Raw genomic sequence first — 22,287 nt, 5'->3', positions numbered from 1 at the left:
CCTGAAGTTTTTTAAAGCATAGTTTTTTTTTTTTAAACCTAAGATTCCATCAACATTCTTTTTCAATAAATGTGTATTCCACTGTGGTGGTGGTGCACAATTATTTAACCAAAACCCTACTGATGAACATGAATGTAGTTTCCAATACTTCACTGTCAGGAACAATCCTGAGATGAACTTAACTGCATACATATCTTTATTGTCATATTTCCTACCTTTCCTACTACTCGTTCCTTAAGATGAATCCTTATAGATGGAGTTGCTGGGTCCGGGTTTTTTATATTTGAGAGTTACTGTCAAATTCTCCTCGAAAGTTGGACCGAGACTTGCACGCATCTGAGCAGTCACATTTCCCTTCCTCCTCACCCACACGGGGCACAAAACAGAAGAACTTCACTGCTGTCGCCAGTGCTACTTCTAGTTGGGCTCAGTTCTTGTGAAAGAAGTTGAAAGGTGGAAGATTTGCTTCAGAAAAAGGGGAGGTGGCTCACAAGGCCCAGAGGATGCAAAGTCTCGGAAGATGGAGATTTCACTTGGTTCCCTATTTGTAAATTCTACAACAGACATCTTAGTGTCTTTGTCAGAATATGTGCTTTGCCACATCGACCTTGGATAAAAGCTTGGTGCTACTCCTGATCAAATTACCTACACGACCTTGGGCATGTGTTTAATTCTTCAGGTTCCTCATCTGCAAAACAGGAGTGAAAATAGCCACATGACAGGTTTGGGTAGAGGAGGGGTAAGTTACAACTCTATGTAAGAGAAAATGTAACACTGAATGAAGTCAGTCACAGAAGCTTTTTTGTGATATAAAGGTTAAAAATATGTAGAACTAAAAGTAATTTATTTTAGGAATAAGTTCTTAGAAAAAGTGGATGATGGACACAAATTCAGGAAATGGTCACCTGGGTGAAGGTGACCAGGCAGGATATTGGTCAAATTGTAGGTCCTGCCCAGGTGATAGTCATGCAGGGTTTCATTCCATTAAACTGTACAGATGCTTTACACACATATGTATATTTCACACACACACAAAGAGAGAAAACATCCCAGGAGAAACCTCACAAGAATCAGAGAAACATTTCAAATGTGTTAAGAAATATTAGTTTTATTTAACCAGTTTTCACAGCTGAATATTTATTCTATAAAAACTTTACAGATTGTACAGTTTATATATAGTTCAAACTACGGAACAAAAAGGTAGGTCCCACAGATGCAAAAATACTGTACTAATCAATCCAAGATAAAGGCAGATTTACACACTGTACAGCTCTCCACGTGGCCGGGGAGGTGGTCAGTTCTAAGTATAAACTTCAAAACTGTACAAAAATAAGAATTTGATTTTATTTCGCTCTTCATACATTCAATATGATTGCAAGCTCAGAAGCCTAATAATAGGCATCTGGAGTCTGGAGTCAGTACCCACTCCTGGAAGGAGAGCACGTGTCTATCCACACAGGGCACTCGTGGACACCACACTGAGCTCAGTATACTGTATAGACATAAAAGCAGAGACCAAGAACATTAAATGGTGAATATAAGGTAGTTCTTTTTTGTTTTGAAAGGAGTTTTTGCATTTAATAGTGTGCCAAAAGAATTTTAACTTATTAAATAAAATATATTCTAAGTGAACCTAAAAATTACACTTTATAAACATAAAAATATTTTATTTTGGTGTAATACATCAATCATATCTGCAAATAGAAAACCAAAACTGTCTATAAAGTAGTACTTCTCACCCAGCAACAAGAAGCACTTATGTAGTTATTTTTCAGAAGGGTCAGAAAAACTATTTAAAACCCACTAAAGACTAACTTATAACTTAGTCATACTTAAGCTATTCAGTGATTCACTAATACTGCAAAACAAGCTTTTCTTCTAGAGACAGTGGTTTCTTCATGTTAACTGGGTAAGAACTGGACATATTCAAAAAAGAAGCGGAAACCAACTGATATCTCAGCCTGAATCCTAAGCATATGTCTGGTTTGAGGGTAAGCTTCTCAGTGGATTTCTCATCAGAAATATTTATCCTAGAAGCTGAGTCTTTTGATTTAGAGTTTCCCGAATCTGAGGTATCTGTACCTTCTTAGAGAAAAAGCCAACGCCTCAGATCACGGTGTCTCTATGTGGGGCAGGGCAGGTGAGGCTGGCTAATACCCCTGTAGATTCTGTGTTCTAGAAGGAAGAAATGAGGAAAACAAACATTATTCCAGACTTTTCTGTCATCCAAAACCAATAAAACACAATTCTGTTTTTTATACAGTACTAGGCAAAGAAAACAAAAATTAGAGCTTCTAAGAGCAGTCTAGTGCCCATCTTTATACTTTTACACTTGCGTGTATCTACGTATAAAATAATGATGTTTGGACAAAGAAGCTTTGTAGTTATTTATTTTAAGGTTACAGTACTTTAAAACTCCTTGATAATAAATAGCGTGGATGTTCCCAGTCCTGCTTCCAAGCGTAAGCTACGGGTGAGCTTGTTTCAGGCTGTGAGAATGGATCAGGGCAACTGGAGCCAGTGATGTTCTGCTCAGCCCGATCCCGGTGTCACCAGTGGGCAGCCCGACACTCAAAACTCATCGATCTTCCTCTGCAAGTACTTTAACATGGAGTCCATCCCCTGGGCCGAGCCCCAGATTTTCTTCAGCACCTCACACTCCCTCTCGTTGGCCTGCTCCAGCTCCATCTTCATGTTGCAGCGCACAAGGGCTTTGGATTCCTCAAGCACCTGCACCGGAAAACAAGAGCTAGTTAGCAGGGTGCATGCTGGCAGACACGGGTCCCTTGTGCCTCCACATTTATGGAGGCAATCATCCAATTCCAACAATCACCTGTTCAAAAGGTTACCAGACGTTTTCTCACAATATGTCAGGCCTAATAAGATGTATAAAGCACATTTCACACTAGGCACTGGGTACATTCTTAACTTCAAAATGGCTCATTTCAAAGGAGAGCTGGGCTGTTGGGATCCAGCCTGCGCTGCATACTGCCGCACACTGGCGTGGACCCCCGAACTGGACGTCTGCTCTGCTGATGCCCAGAAAGCTCTGAGGATGCCTGTTGAGGGAATTTTTCTAAACAAAATGTAATTTTCATAATTAGGGTTGCTTGTCTGCCTGGGACAGTTTAGATGGGAGTCGTGTCAGTTAATATTAAACATTTCGTATCTTATAATTAGCCAAATGCAATTTTGTTAGAAGCACATTTAAGAAAACAATTTGTATTTTTTTTTTGACACAGGGTCTTGCTTTGTTGCCCAGGCTGGAGAGCAGTGGCGTGATCTCCGCTCACTGCAACCTCCACCTCCCGGGTTCAAGCGATTCTCCTGCCTCAGCCTCTCGAGTACTTGGAATTACAGGCACGCAACACCAAGCCTGGCCAACTTTTGGATTTTTAGTACAGATGAGGTGTTGCCACATTGGCCAGGCTGGTCTCCAACTCCTGACCTCAAGTGATCTGCCCACTTTGGCCTCCCAAAGTGCTGGGATTTCAGGCGTGAGCCACTGTGCCTGGCCTATTCAGCACATTTATGAAACAAAAGTTTAGGAGGCTGGGCACAATGGCTCATGCCTGTAATCCCAGCACTTTGGGAGGCTGAGGTGGGTGGATCAACTTGAGGTCAGGAGTTCGAGACCAGCCTAGCCAACATGGTGAGACTCCGTCTTCAATGAAAATATAAAATAACCCAGGTGTGGTGGCGCAAGCCTGTAGTCCCAGCTACTAGGGAGGCTGAGGCACCAGCATCACTTGAACCCGGGAGGTTGAGGCTGCAGTGAGCCGAGATTACACCACTGCACTCAAGCCTGAGCGACAGAGCAAGACTCCATCTCACAAACAACAACAACAACAACAACAAAAACAACTTCAGCCCACTGAGGGAAAGCGGGGAGAAGCTAATAATGTGGCTGAAAGGCTCTGGACCCAGGAAAGAGTTAGGTCCATGTTAGTTGGTGATTTTCACAGGACATTAGGTAACTTGCTGACATTTCAGACTGAAGTCCATTTCTGTGGCTCCTGGGTATTTGCAAAGGGAGGGCAAGGTGTGCATGGGGGCAGTGGTGGCAGCAGTAGCTTCTGGCAGGACTTCACGGGAAGGTGCTCTGCTGAGGACAAATGTGAAGGACTTAGGAATAATTGCAAATGTGTGAGCTCTCTGAGGGAAAAGGTTCTATGTTTTAAAAAGCTACATGTGTAACAGAAGCAAGTAGACATACAACTGGATTGCACGAGGCAAGCTCCTTAATGCGAACCATCACTTCCTGAGTGAACGTCCCGGGCCAAAACACCTGGGAGACCAGGCCCTTGCCACACGCCTCCTGCGCCGTCAGCTTCCGCCCACTGAGCAGCATCTCGTTTGCCTGCAAGGAAGATGAGTGGATGTAATATGAATTGCGGTGGGAGGTGGGCGAGGAAGACTCATCCCTTAAAATCCACACCAAAGAGAGACGTTCACAAACACTGCCCCGCGGGGAAAATGCGGCACATCCTTCAGTGGCACTGGGAACACACCCTGTGCAAGGTGCTGTCCACTGGGCAGGTGGAAAAGTAATATATCGGGCTGATTTTTTTCTTAAAAAGGAACACAAAAAAGTCATCTTACAACCTACTACAGAATTACAGGGACTCAGTAAAGAAATCTAAAATAGAAAAGGTCTTTTTGCCATTCATTTAAAAAGTTACTGGTATAACTTCCTCTTCTCCATCTGCCTTCCTCCCCCTAATGCCGGCCCTTCCCATGTGGGAGCTCTTTCAACACACAAAACAATTCTGGGACAATCAGCATATGCAAAGTTAGGCAATTTATAATTTTAAGGATTTGAACCAGGCATAGAACTCCTACCAAACGTTTTTCTTTATCTGGGAGGCCAATGGTGACTTGTTTTTAATATACACAAAAAATACTCTAATGGCAGTGACTGTTTCTGCTACAGTGTACCTTGGAGGCTGCCTTGCATCGCTTGGATATGAAAAGACAGAACTATCCAGGGCTTGAATGTGTCAGAAAATTACCATAATCTGCTTGAGAGGGGCTGGCTATAGTTATCTCACATGGCTCAATGGAGAAAGCTAACATTAGTTTTTCTTTAAAAAATATGAAATTAATTTTAACCTCGTCCTGGATTCTAGATCACTTTATTTTTTAATACATGACACTTAACTAGATCACTTTTAAGGTTTCAGCACAACATGTATGGATTTTACATCACTCACATGACAGGCTCACAGGTGCCAGGATGAGGCGGGAAGGGGCGCATACATGTCTGATAAAGAAACTGCACACTGGTCTGACGGGACAGTTTTTGGTCTGCTGTTTATCTTGCCTGGTTAACCTTCCTAACAACTCTGATGGTCACAAAGCCTTGACTATGAGCTGCTGGGCCTCTGGTAAAACACAATTTCGGTCAGTGGCTTCCATTTCCAAAAGAGGCAAAATCACTAAAGAGAGAAAAGGCCCTGAAGTTGCTTAGACAGTGTAAGACTGCCTAGTCACCTACTGTCAATGTCTTGATGCCGTCTACTGCATGTGCAACCCACAGCGTGGAGAACACACAGGCAGAGGTGGCAAAGCAAACACGCGGCTGACCCACTGCCCCTCCCATGCAGGCAGAGGCTGGGAAACAGGGCTGGGGACAGGCTCCTCCCAAGGGTTTGCAAGGTTCTTAATGATCACCTAAACTGGAGTCTGTCATTGGAGCTACAGCTTGGACAAAGGCATGAGTTTCTGAAGAGTCTGGAGAAGTTCTAGGAAGCCCTGAACTGAACAGCTTCTTCTCAGTGAAAAGACGGTCCATAAACAATGGATTTAGAAATGTGACCTGACCTCACTGTTCGTGGTTCTGACAGTTCTTCTAACGGCACAGACCCCGACGCAGCAGGAAAGGGCGCGGGGCTCCTGGCGTGCAGACCCTAACGCAGCAGGAAAGGGCGCGGGGCTCCCGGCGTGCAGACCCTGACGCAGCAGGAAAGGGCGCGGGGCTCCCGGCGTGCTGCCGCCACAGGAAGCGCTCTGTGCTGTCGGGGTTTTCCTTTCATAGACTGTGTTTCTTTCACTCTCAGCATAGAGTGAGGACACTACAGCCAAATGCCTGAAGTTAAGCATGAAGTATGTTCTCAGGACCAGCTTAGCAGAGCCTTAACTTGGGCAGCGGAGGCAAGTGACCCCGCCAGGCCTGGTGCCTGGCTGTATCTATCACGAGGGGCAGGTGTCCTCAGGTTTCCTCTCCAGCCCTTCCTGCAGGGCCCTGGCTGTCTGTCCCAGTTAGTTCTTCCAACTTTATTTCCTGCTACCTGGAGGTCAATTTACAGCCCCACTACTGTTCTCTTCCCTGTGTGTCTCCCTTTCATCCTCCTTTCTTGACTCTCCTGGGCCTGACGCCAGCCAAGAACAGCCCTCCTCTCTGCTCAGCACGCACTCACTGCAGCCGGTCTTCCTCCCCGGCCCCGCAGGCTCCGCGCCTGCTCATCCCTGGAGATCCTCTCCCTACCCCTACCTTTGGTGTTCTCCGCTCCAGGCGGTTGGATGTGCAGGACAACCAAGGGCATCTCTCAATTTACTCAAGAGCAAAAATGACAGGGCCGACGCTAGGTCGCTAATGCTTTCTCCTTAAACATGGCCAGTGAGTTGGTCTGAACAAGTCACCCAAGAAAACAACAACAGATCTCCCTCGGTAACATCTGTATCACAGGATTAAATCTACTCAGTCTCCCTCGGTAAGATTTGTATCACAGGATTAAATCTACTCAGTCTCCCTCGGTAAGATTTGTATCACAGGATTAAATCTACTCAGTCTCCCTCGGTAAGATTTGTATCACAGGATTAAATCTACTCAGTCTCCTCGGTAAGATTTGTATCACAGGATTAAATGCCAGTCCCTCGATGATTTGCATCCTGGGATTAAATCTACTCAAGTCTCCACCGGTAGATTTGTATCTGGGATTAATCTACTCCAGTCTCCCTCATTAAGATCTGTATCTAGAATTAAATCTACTCAATCTCCTCGGTAAGATTTGTATCACAGGATTAAATCTACTCAGGTCTCCCTTGGTAATATTTGTATCACAGAGTTAAATCTACTCAGTCTCCCTCGGTAACATTTTGTATCACAGGATTAAATCTACTCAGTCTCCCTCGGTAACATTTGTATCACAGAGTTAAATCTACTCCAATCTCCCTAGGTAACATTTTGTATCACAGGATTAAATCTACTCAATCTCCTGGTAAGATTTGTATCATAAGTTTAATCTACTCAATCCTTAGTGAATTTGCATTAGAGTTAAATCTGCTCAATTTCGCGTGAGCATGTTAATATATTTTATTTTCAGTTCACAAAATGAAGTTTTGGCTTTCCTGCACAAGATAACAGATTCCTGAGCCGGTCAGTGGGAACCTGACCAGCTAGCACGATGATCTGAGATGGCTGAGTGCACAGGGACTCCCTGTAGACAACCTACATCACCCCATGATGTGGTCAATGTTGTCCAATTATTTTAAAAAAAGCTATTGTGTAACCATCCAGAGAAATGGGAAATGCCAGACGAAGGTTAAATAGAGATGTCTTGTTAGTTCAGCCAGAGTACAGTAGGAGGGGTGGCGAGGAAACTGGCCCAGTATGAGCACAGGGGATCCAGGAATCTCCAGCCTTATGGGGACGGCTGTGGCAGAGGTTTTACCACCTGCTCCCTCAGGCCAGTCTGTGAAGTCCCTAAGAGGCGGCTCTCAAGGTGCGAGCTACTTGCTGGGCATTCTCCAGCTTCACACCTCAGCAAGCCCCTGAGAGGTGCAAGCTGTCCACGTGGAAGCCTGTGGGCGTCGGACTGTGCCATCCTCTGTGCATTCCATGAATGTCTACTGGGCACCAGGAAGGCTGAACTAGAAGAGACTCCTCGGCGGATGTACACAGCCGCGCCTACAGCTGAGGGCCTGCAGCAGACAGTGTGAGAAAGCAGAGGCCACACAGCCTCCACGATTTGCATGTTCCTTTTATCTTGATAATGTGATTCCTTTAGTGTATCCTCCTGGCAGAGCTCTGCACACGCAAAGTGGGGAAAACCACACTCGTCCCAGTCTTAACTCAGGCTGCTGAAAGCTGAAATGCACCGAAGGCTCATGAAAGGAACGGCATCATTTACATAGTCACTTCCAACAAGATTGTCACAACACAAGTCATATGAGCAGCGTTTATTCACTTTCTGTGGACAGGCTTCGTCAGATACTCTCTCAGAAAGTGCGGAATTCACGCTGAGTGAAATGTGGGCTCTTCGCCCTTGAGTTAGAGCAGGGTTTCTGCCCCTGGACACTAGGGACATTCCGGGCTGGCCTGCTGTTTGGTGTGGGGGCTGTCCTGTGTGCCACATGCAGGGTGCTGAGCAGGGTTGTCCCATGTGCCATGGAGGGTGCTGAGCAGTACCCCAGCCTCTGCTAATGGCCATCTCATGTGTGACAACCAAGTTGTCTCCAGACATTGCTCCCCAGATGTGTCCCCTGGGGTGAGGTCGGAGGGTGAAAACGGCCCAGTTGAAAACAGCAGCTCAAGAGGCACCAGTACATTGCAAGGGGAAGCGAGAAGTAAAGATCTGTCAGGGCTTGTAGAGTGGGGAGAAACAGGCTGACCAGAGGGCAGGCATCCGTTCTGTAATGACTTCAAGCCTCACGGCCCTTTCTGGGCATGGTGAGCTCTGAGACTGCTACCCCCAGCAGCGTTCAGCCCCCGGCTCCACGACCAAAATGTGTCTGAACATCAAGCTGGTTTAGTATCTGCACCGACACCACACATCTACGTAGATCATACACTGGGAGGGGTCAGAACCCCAGATCTCAACCTCCTTTGGATAAATAACTCAAAATGAGCTTCACGGGATGTTCCGCAGGATGAGGATTCTTTCTTGCTGGGACAGGGTAACTGGCAGGACACAGCGTGGTTTACAGTCATCACCATGATGAACTCATTTTCCTGATCATGACTCTTTACCATGGGAGTCCAGTGGTGTCCGGTGCGTGCAGCACGGTGTAAAGGACAAAGCAAACGACTCGGATAAGCCACCCACGGCCCCACACCAGCAAGCTGCCTGCTGTGGGAAATGCTGTCAGCAGGCAACAGAGAGCTCAGGGCCTCCCCCATGGACCGCTCTTCCCAGGGCCGCCGACCCCACGGCCAACCGCAGTGGGGCACCCGGAACCACCGTGAGGCCACATGGTTCCAGAGCTCCCTGTCAGTCAGCTCTGCCCAATCCTGCTTCCTTTCTGCCCTTCCACGGACGCTGACACCTAATCTACCAGACCCTGCTTCCCAAATCCATCTTAGCTTCCAGAGAAACCATCTTGTGACGGGGGGACTGGACAAACCGAGGGCGAGGAGGATTCAGAAACTGCACAGCTCCCCATCTGGCAATGAGGACCACCCCTAACAGGCCAGGTGGAGAAGCCACAGTTCTCGGCACAGGGGGCCGTCCGCGTGCTAACACTCTTACAGCTGAGGGACAGGGACTGCCTGTCACCATGGGTGCAAGCAGAGGGGCAGCCAGTAGCAAGAGGCAGAGAGGGCTGAGACTTGGCCCTAGCCCCTGGACTTGTCAACAAGAGTGGTCAAGCTCTACCCAGATTAATCAGCCACTGGAGGAAGGTTTGTCAGCTTGCGAGGGGTGGGGAGGTACCCTAGAACTTGCGATGGGTGCTTTTGGGTGAATGCCCCCAACTTCGAACTCCAGCTTCCTCTGAACCCCTGAGCCTACGGACATGGCCCACCCATCCCTATCAGAACATGCAAGCCCACCTTGCTAGAAGGTAAGGCAAACATCTCTCAGCAAGGCAACACTGGCCCCCCAAAACCTGCCCCATCCCCTCTGCTGGCATCAGGCCTGTAACTCGCCTCTTCCCTGAAAGGGGCTGCACAGCCCAGCCAAGGGTGCAGATGGGAGCTGTAAGAAGACACGAGGGTCTGGTTTCTCAGGGAGCCCGACCTGGAGCCCAACCACAAGTAGGACAGGAGAGTTCACTGATGTAGGACCAACTCCTGGGATACTGATTTACCCCTGGTAGGTTCCCAGGAGATGATCTGACCCGGCTGTTGGGATGGCTACTGGAAGCATGAGGGAGGTGGGGACCCTGCTGAGTGAGGTTGAAAGGCCAGGGCTGAGTAGGGAGGGGTGGGACAAGATGCATATGGAGGCCGGGTGCGGTGGCTCACGCCTGTAATCCCAGCACCTTGGGAGGTCGAGGTGGGTGGATCACAAGGTCAGGAGATTGAGACCACGGTGAAACCTCGTCTCTACTAAAAATACAAAAAATTAGCCGAGGGTTGTGGCGGGCACCTGTAGTCCCAGCTACTCGGGAGGCTGAGACAGAAGAACAGCGTGAACCCGGGAGGCGGAGCTTGCAGTGAGCCAAGATTGCGCCACTGTACTCCAGCCTGGGGGACAGAGTGAGACTCCGTCTCAAAAAAAAAAAGATGCATATGGAGCCTGTGGTCAGTGCCAGAGGGAGGGCAGCACAGCCAGTGGGGCCATCCACAGCACAGAAGGGCAAGCCTGGAGTGCTGCCTGGGACTGGGAGAGGCAGAGCGCCTGATCACGGGACCCCACATGACCACACGTGGGAAGTGGCCGGCACGAGCTGAGTTCCATCAGCCCCACAGGTGCAAGGTCAGGCAGGGCCCGCAGCGGATGCACAGCTGGGCTTGGCAAGCTCCAGAGGGCATCGGCCGGCAGCCTAGACCCCTGCATCACCCCCAAACCCTTGCGTACCCGCGCCCTGCCTCAGCTCATACCTACAGCCACGGGAGGACTCCCTATGACCCAGTGTGGCCTGTGGGTGGGTCGGCAAGCCAAAAAGGGGACAGCAACTTCACCAGAGCCTCATCCAGCAGGCCTGGAAAAGAACGTGGTGAGGAAAATGCCCCCAGTGGCAGATGCGCCTGCTCACCCCCTGGTGAGGAGGAAAAGTGGATCAAGGTTAGAGTAACACCAGCCCCCAGCAGGGGTGGGTGTCCTGGACAGAGGCGTGTGGTGGGTGGAGGAATGGGAAGTGTGCAGGCTGCTGTCTCACATTGTCCACCTGAGAGCATCCACTATGGAGTGGGCACTGAACAGCTCTGAGAGATGGCTGGTGGCCGCTGGCCACCCAGGGCTGGCAAGAGCGGCTTCAACAGCACAGTCTCCGATTTATCAAAGGTTGATGCAGCCACTGCTGCTACTGAGCATCCAGCCTTCCAGCAGGAGATACCAATGTGAGCGGCCCCTCAAGGCACCATTCCCAGGGAGGCCCGCCTGTGGGCGCTGGGCAGCAGGCTGACGGCTCCAACAGGTGTGGGCGCACCCTCTGGGTCTGGGTCTGCCTGTCCCACCTGCAGATCCTCAGGCAGCACCACTCTCTGTGGCTATGGAGGGTCTAGTACACCAGCATGGGGTGCCTCAGGGTGCTGTGTGTGACCAGAACACCATCCTCACAGCAAATACCATGTCGGGGGCAGGACCCCAGAGTCCTGTGGCTAAGTCACATATGGCACCTGCCGCAGCCGCCAGCCTGGTACGGCCCTGGCCTGGCCTGAGAGGTGCCAGTTTGGAGGTGGCTCCATGATGGTGGGCAGCATCTTCTGATTTGTAGCACACACAGTACAAAGACCTTTACATGGAAGGACACGCGGCCTGGGAAATGGGATGGAGGCCGGTGCCGCTTGTTCCTCCCCTGACCCACTATAGCACGGAAGTGGACAAGTGCAGCGACTCTGAGCCGGACACAGTGAGCAGGCCACAGATCCCTCGGGGTGTTTTAGCATCAGGGCAGCTGCTGAGGCCAGCAGAGGTGGGAGCCGCGGGTGAGGGGAACTAGCCTGGGGAGTGAGAAGGTGAGGAGCAGGGCAGCTCTGAGAACAGTGCGGCACTGGGGGCCACGGTCTGGCCTACCCATCTTCCTCCTCCTCTCTTGCATTCCTTAATTTTAAATGTTCTAGTTTTTGAGAACGTTTAGATGCAGGAAAAATGACAAAAGTAGTACAGAGTTCCCATAAACCTTCACGCAGCTCTCCCTGGGTTAAAACGTCACATAACATCTTATGATGACCAAAGCCGCTGACAATGTGCTATTCACTCAACTACAAACACGATGTGAATTTCACCAGCCTTCCCACTCTTGTCCTTTCGCCGGCCCAGGAGCCCATCCAGGGTCCCTGATGTTCTGAGCTGTCATGTCCCCTTGGTCTCCTCCAGTCTGAGAGGTTTCTCAGTCTTTCCACGTCTTCTCTGACCTTGGCGTTTTGGAGGAGCGCTGTGCGGCGTCTGCAGACTGCCCCACAGTCCGGGCCTGACGTTCCTCATGATGAATGTCATGATGCAGCGCTGAGCTGCTGCACCTTCAGGAGGAATCCCACGCAGCGACGAAGGCTGCGTTCCCCTCAGCGCTTCACGTTGGCTTTTGTCTCATTTCTGTGAACTCTGACCACTCAGGAAGGTGGTACCCGCCAGGTTTCTCTACTGTAAAGTTACCATTTTTCCCACTACAAATAATGAGAGGATCCAAACATCCTTTTTCTCATCACGCTTTTACCCACTGATTACAACATCCAGGTTTAACATTTCAGGTTCCGGCCTGCAAGTTATTGCTGCCTAATCTTCTTCCTCCAAGTTTCTCCCAGAAAGAAAGCCCCTTGGAACCTGAAGGAGCTGACCCCCAAAAGGTGCATGAATGATCTGAATGGCACTGGGGTGAACACGGAACTGTGCTGCCATGATCCCTCCTGGGGAGGCCTGGCTGCCTGGCTGCGGGTGCTGCTGTTGGCAGACGGCCATAGGGTGCCTTTAGGGACGCCCTCAGCTGCAGGGAGCCACCTCGTCCGGGGCACAATGCTTCCCGCGCATCCCACACCCAAGGATGATGGACACAGTATCACTTTGACCTCGTCCTCTGACCGGTCCTGCTTCCTCCCCATCCCTTCCACAGGTACTGACTACCTGCCAATTCTCCATGTGCCAAACTCATCTCAGTGTCTGCTTCTGGAGAACCTGACCTGTGACACCACCTCCTGCCCTATTTCAAGGACTAGGGAATGAGATGTGAATAACTGCTTGATAAATCACAAGCTACAATACAAACACAAACTACTATAATGAACGGATTAAACAGCTGAAGAAATAAAAACACACAATTATATGGAAGACAACCCTCTAATCCTGTGTAACTTTGCTCCCTCTTAAAATTGCCTTCTCTTTTCATATCCTTTGCCCACTTTTTGATGGGGTTGTTTGTTTTTTTCTTGTAAATTTGTTGGAGTTCTTTGTAGGTTCTGGATATTAGCCCTTTGTCAGATGAGTAGATTGCAAAAATTTTCTCCCATTCAACCCAAATGTCCATCAGTGACAGATTGGATTAAGAAAATGTGGCACATATACACCATGGAATACTATGCAGCCATAAAAAAGGATGAGTTTGCGTCCTTTGTAGGGACATGGATGCAGCTGGAAACCATCATTCTTAGCAAACTATCACAAGAACAGAAAACCAAACACCGCATGTTCTCACTCATAGGTGGGAACTGAACAACGAGATCACTTGGACTCAGGAAGGGGAACATCACACACCGGGGCCTATCATGGGGGGGGGGGGGGGGGGAGGGATTGCATTGGGAGTTATACCTGATGTAAATGACGAGTTGATGGGTGCAGCAGACTAACATGGCACAAGTATACATATGTAACAAATCTGCATGTTATGCACATGTACCCTACAACTTAAAGTATAATAATAATAAATAAATTAAAAAAAAAAAAAAAAAAAATTGCCTTCTCTTAAAAGTGCAGCTTTTAAGTTATTAGGTGAAGAACTTTTCGATTGCAAATTGTTGGTTGGGTTACAGACTGGATATTTACCAACAGTAGATATCAGTGTGAATTATGCAAAGTGGTAGGGTAGGCTCCTCAATGAATGAAGTCCTTTTCTAGGGAATGATGCAAAAAGGGTCAACAACGTCTATGAACCCAAATCTGAACTACAAGATGAAAAGTCCCCACAGAATGACACACTGTACAGCTTTAGAAAAGCAATAACCAAACCAGATTTCTTCAGGAAGCTTTCTAGAATGATTTTTTTTTTAAAGGTACTCACAGATGCTCCTCCCATTATCTTGGGAAACATAACGGTAGAACAGCCATCTGGACTCTGTCCGAACGTAGTATAGGGTGTCTGAAACCAAGCCTTTTCATTAGCCCAAACCACATCGCAAAGAGGCAATATGGATGCTCCTAGCCCGATGGCTGGGCCATTGACCGCTACAATGATGGGCTTCTTAAACTGAATGAAAGTATTCACGAAGTTTCTAAAATGAAAAATAAATGGGGAATTACTCAAAACATTGCATATTTGAGCAAAGGAAAATCTATTATGGAATTCAGTTTACCAAGATGTAAACGCTGCGGAAATCATGAAGACCTGAGATTTGTTTAAGGCCTTCCCCAGCAGTTGCGGACCCTAGACTTATTTACTACGTGTTGTAAAGGTTTGGTGACAGCCCGCAGCCCACGCATGTGGTGGCTGTCGCTACAGGACCTACGTGAAGGCCACAGGGTAACACGCAGCCATGAGCTGCGTTGGCCTTTGCAGGTGGCTCTCGAGCTCTATGAACAACACAGCTTGCTCCCCAACCCATCCTCCCTCGAAGACACACTGGGCCTCCCTCGGAGCCCAGTACATATTCTGGGCTTTATAAGACCAATCAAGAAGCTGTCACAGAGGAAATCTGCCAAGGCATACTCAGACTGCCTGCTGTTAGGTGGATAGCAGTGGATTAGGGGTCACAAAAACCCTGGGATCTGGGTCTGGCCTTGGCTCCTGATTTCACACAGCTCACTGATTATTTGGCAATAACTGCTATTTCCTGAATTTACGTGCGAGTGGACTGAACAGTCTGGGGGACACGGAGACAAGTCTCACAGGCTGGCTCAAGACAGGAGACCCGCAAACAAGAAGAGCAAGCAGCACAGGGCCCAGGCCTTACCCACATCCTGCTCCACTGCGGGCTGGAGGGGACGGCTGCAGCAGGAGTTCGGAGGACAGGGGGTCAGGCGTGGAGCCACCTTTGAGCAGGACGGAGGTTTAATAAATCAAGCTAATGCTATTTTGGGATTTGCTTTAGATCAGGCTGGAAAAGTAGGCTGCTTTTCAATGTAGGGTAGCTTGGTGTCATAGCACTTTGGGAATGTGCATTTTCTTCCCCCGAATACTAGAAGCTGATTTTATGCTCAGAGGTTGTTTCTTCTTATGATTTCACACAGTAGACAAAAGAATAAACACAAGATAATCCCTTTAGTGCAGGCTGAGTTCTAGATCAGAAGTGCACCTTTAGTGTAGGCTGAGTTCTAGATCAGAAGTGCAGAGTAAGGACAGCTTTTCACTTGCTGGATTCTAAACCTGACTCCCATCTTTAATACTGAAAATAACAATCTAGATGCTCTCTACAGTTCAGCCATTTAAAACCAGAGCAATCTGTTCAGATCTTCTCTGAAAATCATGACTCAGCATCTGAGATAGCTCCCCGCTCAACTCCCCGAGATACTGATGGATGACTCATATTTTTTGGAGGGGGCAGGTTGGGGAAGTGAGGAGGGTGTGTGTGTGTGTGAACAGGAGGGTGAGGAATTGCAGTTTAGCGGCTGGACCTCAGTCGAGCCCCCAAGGTTTGTGGGATCTTTGCACTGAGCAAGAATTAACTCATTCAAATGAATGAGTTGCACCAAGTCTTTCTAAATGAGAGAGCCTGAGACACTGTTAGAAAGATCACACTAGGGTTTACTGATACAGAATATCAGACAACCTTTTAAGCAGACTCTTGAAATAAGCCCAGAAGAACTACATGAAGCTATTTCAGTTGTGTTGTCTTTTGAGGATTTGCGGTCAATGACACAAGATGGAATTACATTTCCTAGGCCCAGTGACTGATGACTCATGAAAAGGTAAAACTGCTGAACTGTCTCCATGATAAGGAGCAGCTGTTTCCAAAATCTGAGTAGCTCCACTTTCCCCTGCCTCATGGAACAGAAGGCAAACGGGTATAGCCGCTGCCCAGGCTGACATCTGGAAACCACGGATGGGGCGATAAATTAACATAAAAGGGATGATAAAAATCAAGGTAATAAGAAGATAATTCTATAGAGAAACAGCAAAAGGAATTATTTCATATATCCTTGCCCCCCTTGCCCATATATTTGTATAAAAAAATCTGCTTCTAAAATATTAATAGATATTGATAAGTCAAAACTTAGGTTTTAATAGGCTGAAGGCTTTTTTTGGGAACTGAAATTTTATTTTTGCTTTTGCCTGGAATGGTGACTTCCCCTGCAGCTGGTGGCTCTTTCTGGGCGGAGTATGAACAAACCAGCATGCTCTGGGGCAAAGACCCCCTTCCCTTTTGAGGGAATGGGAACTGGCCATTCTGAATCCTGAGCCCGGAGATGCCAGCAATGGATGTGGTACACACAGAGACTTGTTTCGTTTTAAAAGAGAAAACCTTTACAGAAATGCTTTCTCTGCCTAGTAGAACTTCCCAGGACCATCAAGGCTTAACCAAGGGAGCTGCAAATCAAGGCAGAAGGCACCAGAGGCGAGGCAGGGGCTGCCTTCAGGCCTGGGACGGTCCTCTCCCGAGTAGCCCCTGCTTCTGTGGGCTTCAACCAAGTGTGTTTTAAACTTAAAATAAAAATGTATGAACACTCAAATGTGTGCCACGCAATGTATTGAATTTAAATTTGTTTCTCTGGAATTGAATTCAAGGCTGTTGTTGGATATGGCAGGGAAGGAGGTTGATATTTGCCATATAATTAGTCTAAAAAGACTTTATAATTAAACAAAACTCTTCCTTTAAAGGACATTTACTAATTTGGAGACAACAAACAGTTGGAAAATCACATAAGATGTAGGGACTGTCAAGGGAATGTCTGGGGAGAAGGAGGCAGCAGGGACCTGAGGTTGGGCAGCCAGTGTGCTGCTTTTCCATGGCTGAGGTCTCCCTCATTTGAACGGCACCTTCATTTGAAGGATCGAATGGGGTACAGGTCAGGGTCATGGGGCATGTTTACTGGCTCCCTTTGTTCTCTCCCAAATCCTCTTGCCCCTGGGGCACTGCCTGGGCAGGCCCCCCGGTCTCCCTCTGTGGGAGGAAGAAGAAACCTCGCTTCTGGGGAGAGAAGTCTCCTGGTCCTTGACACCCCGTGGCAGCTACTGGTTCTGGCAGACGTCAGAAGCCTAATGCTATCAATGAACTTGAAATAATTTTGTTTTAATCACCAATGCGCAGAATATTTTTGTGGCAATTACTCTGCAAACTGCAAACCACCAATCCTCGTAACGAAGTTAGCTACTTTAGACACCTGGTGACCTAATACGAAACCTCATCTTCCTGTTTCCCGCTTTTCCTTTGGAAACTTGCTACAATGAAGTCCTTTGCCTCCAAGTTTTAAGGAACATGAGACAAGACACCAGAGAAATGAAAAATATACACAGGAAGAGCTTTTATCCATATAAAAATTAATTTAAATGCAAATAAGAAGAGGAAAGGTTAAGTGACTTTGGTGTAACTAATTATTTTTCTGATCTTGCCAGAGTATATTAAGGAAAATCCACATTGACAAAAATATAGTCACATGAAGAAGAAACAAGTCGGTTTTCCTAAAGTAGGACTTGGCTCTTCACAAGAATATCAATCCAGCTTTTTGTTGGGAGTAGGGAGAGTGGAGTGAGCAGGGAACTGATGAAAATGAACTATTAAAGTGACATAAAGTTCAACAAAGGAGATCTCCACTTAAACCTGACTTGATCTAGCTTTCCTCTGCTTTTACTAATCCCAGCGCCACAAGTCCACAGCCTCTGTCCAAGGGAATTCAGCGCTGGAGGGAGGAGTGAGCTGCACCCGGCGAGGCACCAGCAGGGCTCACGAGTGGAGCCAGGGAAAAGTCTACACGGGAAAACGGAGCCAGGACCCAGAAGCCACTGGCTGACACATCTGATTTTCTTATTACCGCAGAGCTACCAAATAGCACAGTATTATGTGTATATTGAGCAGGACATTATGGAGAACATACAAAGTGACCATATGAGGCATGGTGGTTTGTATTTTAAAAATAAAAGCTAAGTTCATGGAATTCACCCTGAATAGATAATAATGAAGCTGTCTTAGAGGTGCTGAGAGTCAGCCAAGGATTTATGATACTGATCAAGCAGTTTAATCTTAAACTGAAGAACAAGATGGTCCCACCTAGTGTACCACAGGGATTAAATCCCCTGGGAGATCAGAAACAATACTTAATAAGATTGTTAATAAAATTTCAAACTACTTCTGAATAAAAAAACACACATATGATAGCCTATAAAAGGCAACCTTCAAAAGATTTAGGGACAACGTCTTAAACACATGTGTACATCATATGAGAAAATACAGTAATTCTGAAAATGATTAAATATGTTACGAAAGACCAAGGCAGTCCCCTTCAACCCAGAGGTGTGGGTTCCAGGACTCCTGTGACGGGCTGTCTGGGCAGTGCCCATCAGAGTCATCTTGGCTGTCCGGCAAAGAAAGACGTCCCTGCCTACCCCAGACTCACCAAAACAGAAAAAACAGCCCCCGCCACCCACCACACCAATCCTGCTGTGCAAGCTCTAGAAGGGTTTAGGTGCTAGAAAGCCCAGTGCCCCACGGGCAGTGCTCAGCTGGAGCCTAGTAACTGCCAAAAGTAGTTCAACTTCAGCCCTCCAGAAATCTGGGATTTTGGAAAAGATCAAATTTATTTTATTGCCATTTTGCAAGTCTATGTTTTCTTTCATTTGTCATCCTCTGTAAGTTAAAAAGGCAAGCACAAAGGGCTTATGGGGGCCACCTGGGGATATGTCATTTTAGGGAGGTGGGTAGAGAAGCATAGCCAACTTTCTGGTTGATGACTAGGTTTCATCCATTTCAAATAAAATTCACCTCTGAAAAATCAGACACTTCTAATTATACATAGAGTGATTAGCATGATAAATGAGGGGAGATGCTGTTAGCAGAATTAAATGGTTTTAGAGAAAGTTTTTTGCACTGTTATCACATAGCAGAGGAAAAATCCAACAACCAAGGAAACAGAAACATCTCAGTCATATTGTCACATGAAAAAAATAAGTTGCAAAGCAACAACAGAACTAAATTGATATTATTTGTGTGTATATATGAAACAAATATTTGAAAATGCTTAGATCAAGACATCTATTTTACATCATGGTGACCACAGTTAATATATTTTATACTTGAAAATTGCAGAGAGTAGATTTTAAGTGTTCTCATCACACACACAAAATGGTAAGTAAGTGAGGTAATACGTATGTTAATTAGCTTGATTTAATCATTCTGCAATGTATTTGTGTTTCAGTACATCATGTTGTACGCTATAAGTATATACAATTTTTACTTGTGAATTTAAAAATAAATCTAATAAATTAAACTGAACATGAGAACAAAATGTTCAGAAAAAGGTTGGGGAAGACACACCAATGAATGCTGGATACCTTGAGGGGAGGGAAGGAGGAGGACTTCTGCTTTTTATTCCCTACTATCTGGTTCTCTGTCCAGCTGCAATTTAGGATGAACCAGAACAAGAATGTGTGCTACTTGTATTTAAAAACAAAACAAAACAAAACAAAAAACAAAACAAAAAGGGCTCCATGTGACGTTGCGGAAGTATCTCATCAGAAAGCCTAGACAATTTACTTCGGAGTCAAGCAAATGCTAAGTTATTATTTGGAAGAGATCTTTATTTAAGGATTGAAGACAGAACATATTCATGGCACAAATAATAGGAACTCTTGTCTATACACGATCATATACTCTAATCATTAGAACATTCCCTGAACACTTGCTGGGTTTAAACCAACCTTGAAATCAGTTATTTGCCCAAGGCAAGTAGTAATTTATGGCAAGCCCATAGAAAAGACAGATGATTTAATTGATTTGGCTGCTCGTGTCTCTCCGTGGAAGAAGAAGAAGATTTTATTCTCGAGGCTTGGTCAGGTCAGGCCCATTCTATCGGGATTTGTACACCAAAAACAAAGCACCCAACCAGCGTTTAAAAAACATCATTTTTACATACCTGATCGCTTCTGCCATTTTAGTGCTTTCTCTTTTCCTGTCATCTGTCAGACGTCGTATAAAATAAATAAAGTCAAGTCCACAACAGAAGACGCTGCCGACCGCGCTGAGCAGTACAAGCTTGCTGTCGTCGGCAGCGGCCGTGCTCAGAGCGCTCTGGACTTCTCTCATCACCTGAAAGTCACCAGAAGTTAAAGTGGCAAAGAATATTTTGGGTGTGAAATCCTAAAAGCATTTTTTTGTTTTAGACAGTCTCATTCTGTTGCTCAGGCTGGCGTGCAATGGTTTAATCAAGGCTCACTGCATCTCGAACTCCTGGGCTCAAACAATCCTCCCGCCTCAGCCTCCTGAGTAGCTGGGACTACAGGCTTGGGCCATCATGCCTGGCTAATTTGTCAACCTTTTTGTAGAGATGGAGTTTTGCTATGTTGTCTAGGGTGGTCTTGAACTCCTGGGCTCAAGGGATCCTCCTGCCTTGGCCTCCCAAAGTGCTGGGATTACACGCATCAGCCATCACGCTCGGCCTGAAAGCATTTTATTACTGGATAATCTGCATCTATGAAAAATGCATCATAGCCTGATATGGTTACTGATATCTACCATGATTTTAATTAATTTGCAAACGTCTCTTTTTCTGTAACCAGAGATTGAGATGCTGGGGATGGAGTAAAATATAACTACATAACTAGAGTATAATTAAAAAGACATGGGAATCTACATTATCTTAGTATTTCGACAGCCATTGCGGCTCTTAGATAAGGCAAGTTGCTTATTATATCACTGGGCATTTCTCCAGTTTGGACAGCAGGTGGCACATTCAAACCAGTTGAAAGAAACTCGTTCAGTTCTACTGTTTCGGTTTTGTTTTGTTTTAAAAACTACCCTATTACACTTGGGACAGAAAATAGTTTGCTGCGTAAGTGCATTAAGTCCAAGTACGTTAGCACAGACAGGTAATTTTAGGGCATAAAATCATTTTAAATGATCTCTGTGAAGCATTTAAAAATAACCAATGAAGGGACTCTGCAGTCTAAAAGTGTACCACGGACCAACTTTGAACTGGTTTGTTATGTGACCCCGGGCAAACACACAGACTTTCTGTAGTTAGGTTTTCTTGTCTGGACAAAACTCAACCTAGCTACTCATAAACTACTAGGACTTCACATTTCGGAAAGGTATAGGTTAGGTTCAAATACTGCCAATTCTAGAAACTTCACAAAATTCATGTTCTAACCTTTCCCACAACCAGTTCTAGAAAACTTCCTTACGAGGCACTACTAGCAATGAGCATGCGTGGAAAGCCCCGCTGTGTGTTCTGCTACAGCCGCTGAGCAGGATCTGGGGACTGGAAAGACGGTAAATATTCTGAAGGGACTGGGACCCCCGGGGCACTTACATTCTGTCTGAACAAAGAACCCTTTAAGAATCTGATGAAACCTAAAGCAAGGCGCGTGCACACACATTTTCCACGAGCCTTCATGGAGCCCTGTGCCCGCTAGATGAAGAGCTTCCAGGCAGGAGGTGGACCAGAGGCAGGGAGCCCTGGGTGGACCCACACCCAGGAGAATGGGGATGGACACGCAGCACACTCCAAGCATCCTGAATTCACGGCCATCAGAGGTGTGACACGGAGCAAAGCCCGCAACGTCTCCTCTGCTCCCTCCCTTCTGGTGGGCATCAGGAGATGGCCCAAGGAGAAGGTTTAGAAAGAGCACAGGAAGAGCCAATTCCGCCAAGCAGGCCCGGAAATCAGGCAGGGAGAAGCGCGAAGCCCATGCCAGCCCAAGAGTGCCTCTCACCTCTGGATTCAGTGAGTTATTCTCTGAGGACTTTGTGGATAACAAGATGTGGGTGAAGCCATCCTGCTTCCTGACCACAATATCTCTGTATCTGTAGGCACTTTCTGTTTGCCTCACGCTGAAACGCAATCGTTTGTCAAAAGGCTGGTCTCTTCTGTCGTCAATAAATTTCCTTTTGCTGGCCGTCACTCCTGTAACAGATGTCTGTATGCTGGTTGTCCCATTGGCTGTTAATGCATCCATGAACGGAGATGTACCTGCCGAGAGTTTGAAATCACAGTAGTCTGTGACGTCCCACCACCAGCTCACTCCCAAGTGTCATCTTTGAACTGGATAAAAATGTTCATTACACACTTAGGATTTAATGTATTCGTATAAGAACATTAAAACTTC

General features: G+C 46.7%; 1 protein-coding gene across 5 annotated transcripts in view; it reads right to left on the bottom strand.

Annotated features, from left to right (window-relative positions):
- Positions 1-1,088: 1,088 nt before the first annotated feature.
- The window catches only part of CDYL (chromodomain Y like), a 173,648-nt gene continuing 152,449 nt past the window's right edge, over positions 1,089-22,287 (bottom strand). For 4 of the 5 annotated variants that reach the window (XM_031666886.1, XM_031666888.1, XM_031666890.1 and 1 more), the window contains 5 exons: positions 21,895-22,151; positions 20,097-20,269; positions 14,095-14,305; positions 4,217-4,360; positions 1,089-2,730 (listed from right to left, as the gene is read on the bottom strand). In XM_031666886.1, coding sequence (XP_031522746.1) covers positions 2,572-2,730; positions 4,217-4,360; positions 14,095-14,305; positions 20,097-20,269; positions 21,895-22,151 — 944 coding nt within the window. In that variant the 3' untranslated portion in view covers positions 1,089-2,571. The remainder of the gene's footprint in view (positions 2,731-4,216; positions 4,361-14,094; positions 14,306-20,096; positions 20,270-21,894; positions 22,152-22,287) is intronic. The other variant, XM_031666887.1, reaches the window with a different exon arrangement.

This window comes from Papio anubis, chromosome 6 (assembly GCF_008728515.1).
Source record: "Papio anubis isolate 15944 chromosome 6, Panubis1.0, whole genome shotgun sequence".
In the NCBI taxonomy this organism is placed as follows: Eukaryota; Metazoa; Chordata; class Mammalia; order Primates; family Cercopithecidae; genus Papio; species Papio anubis.
The sequence above is the reverse complement of the archived record's forward strand: the minus strand, read 5'-3'. Positions and strand labels throughout refer to the sequence as shown.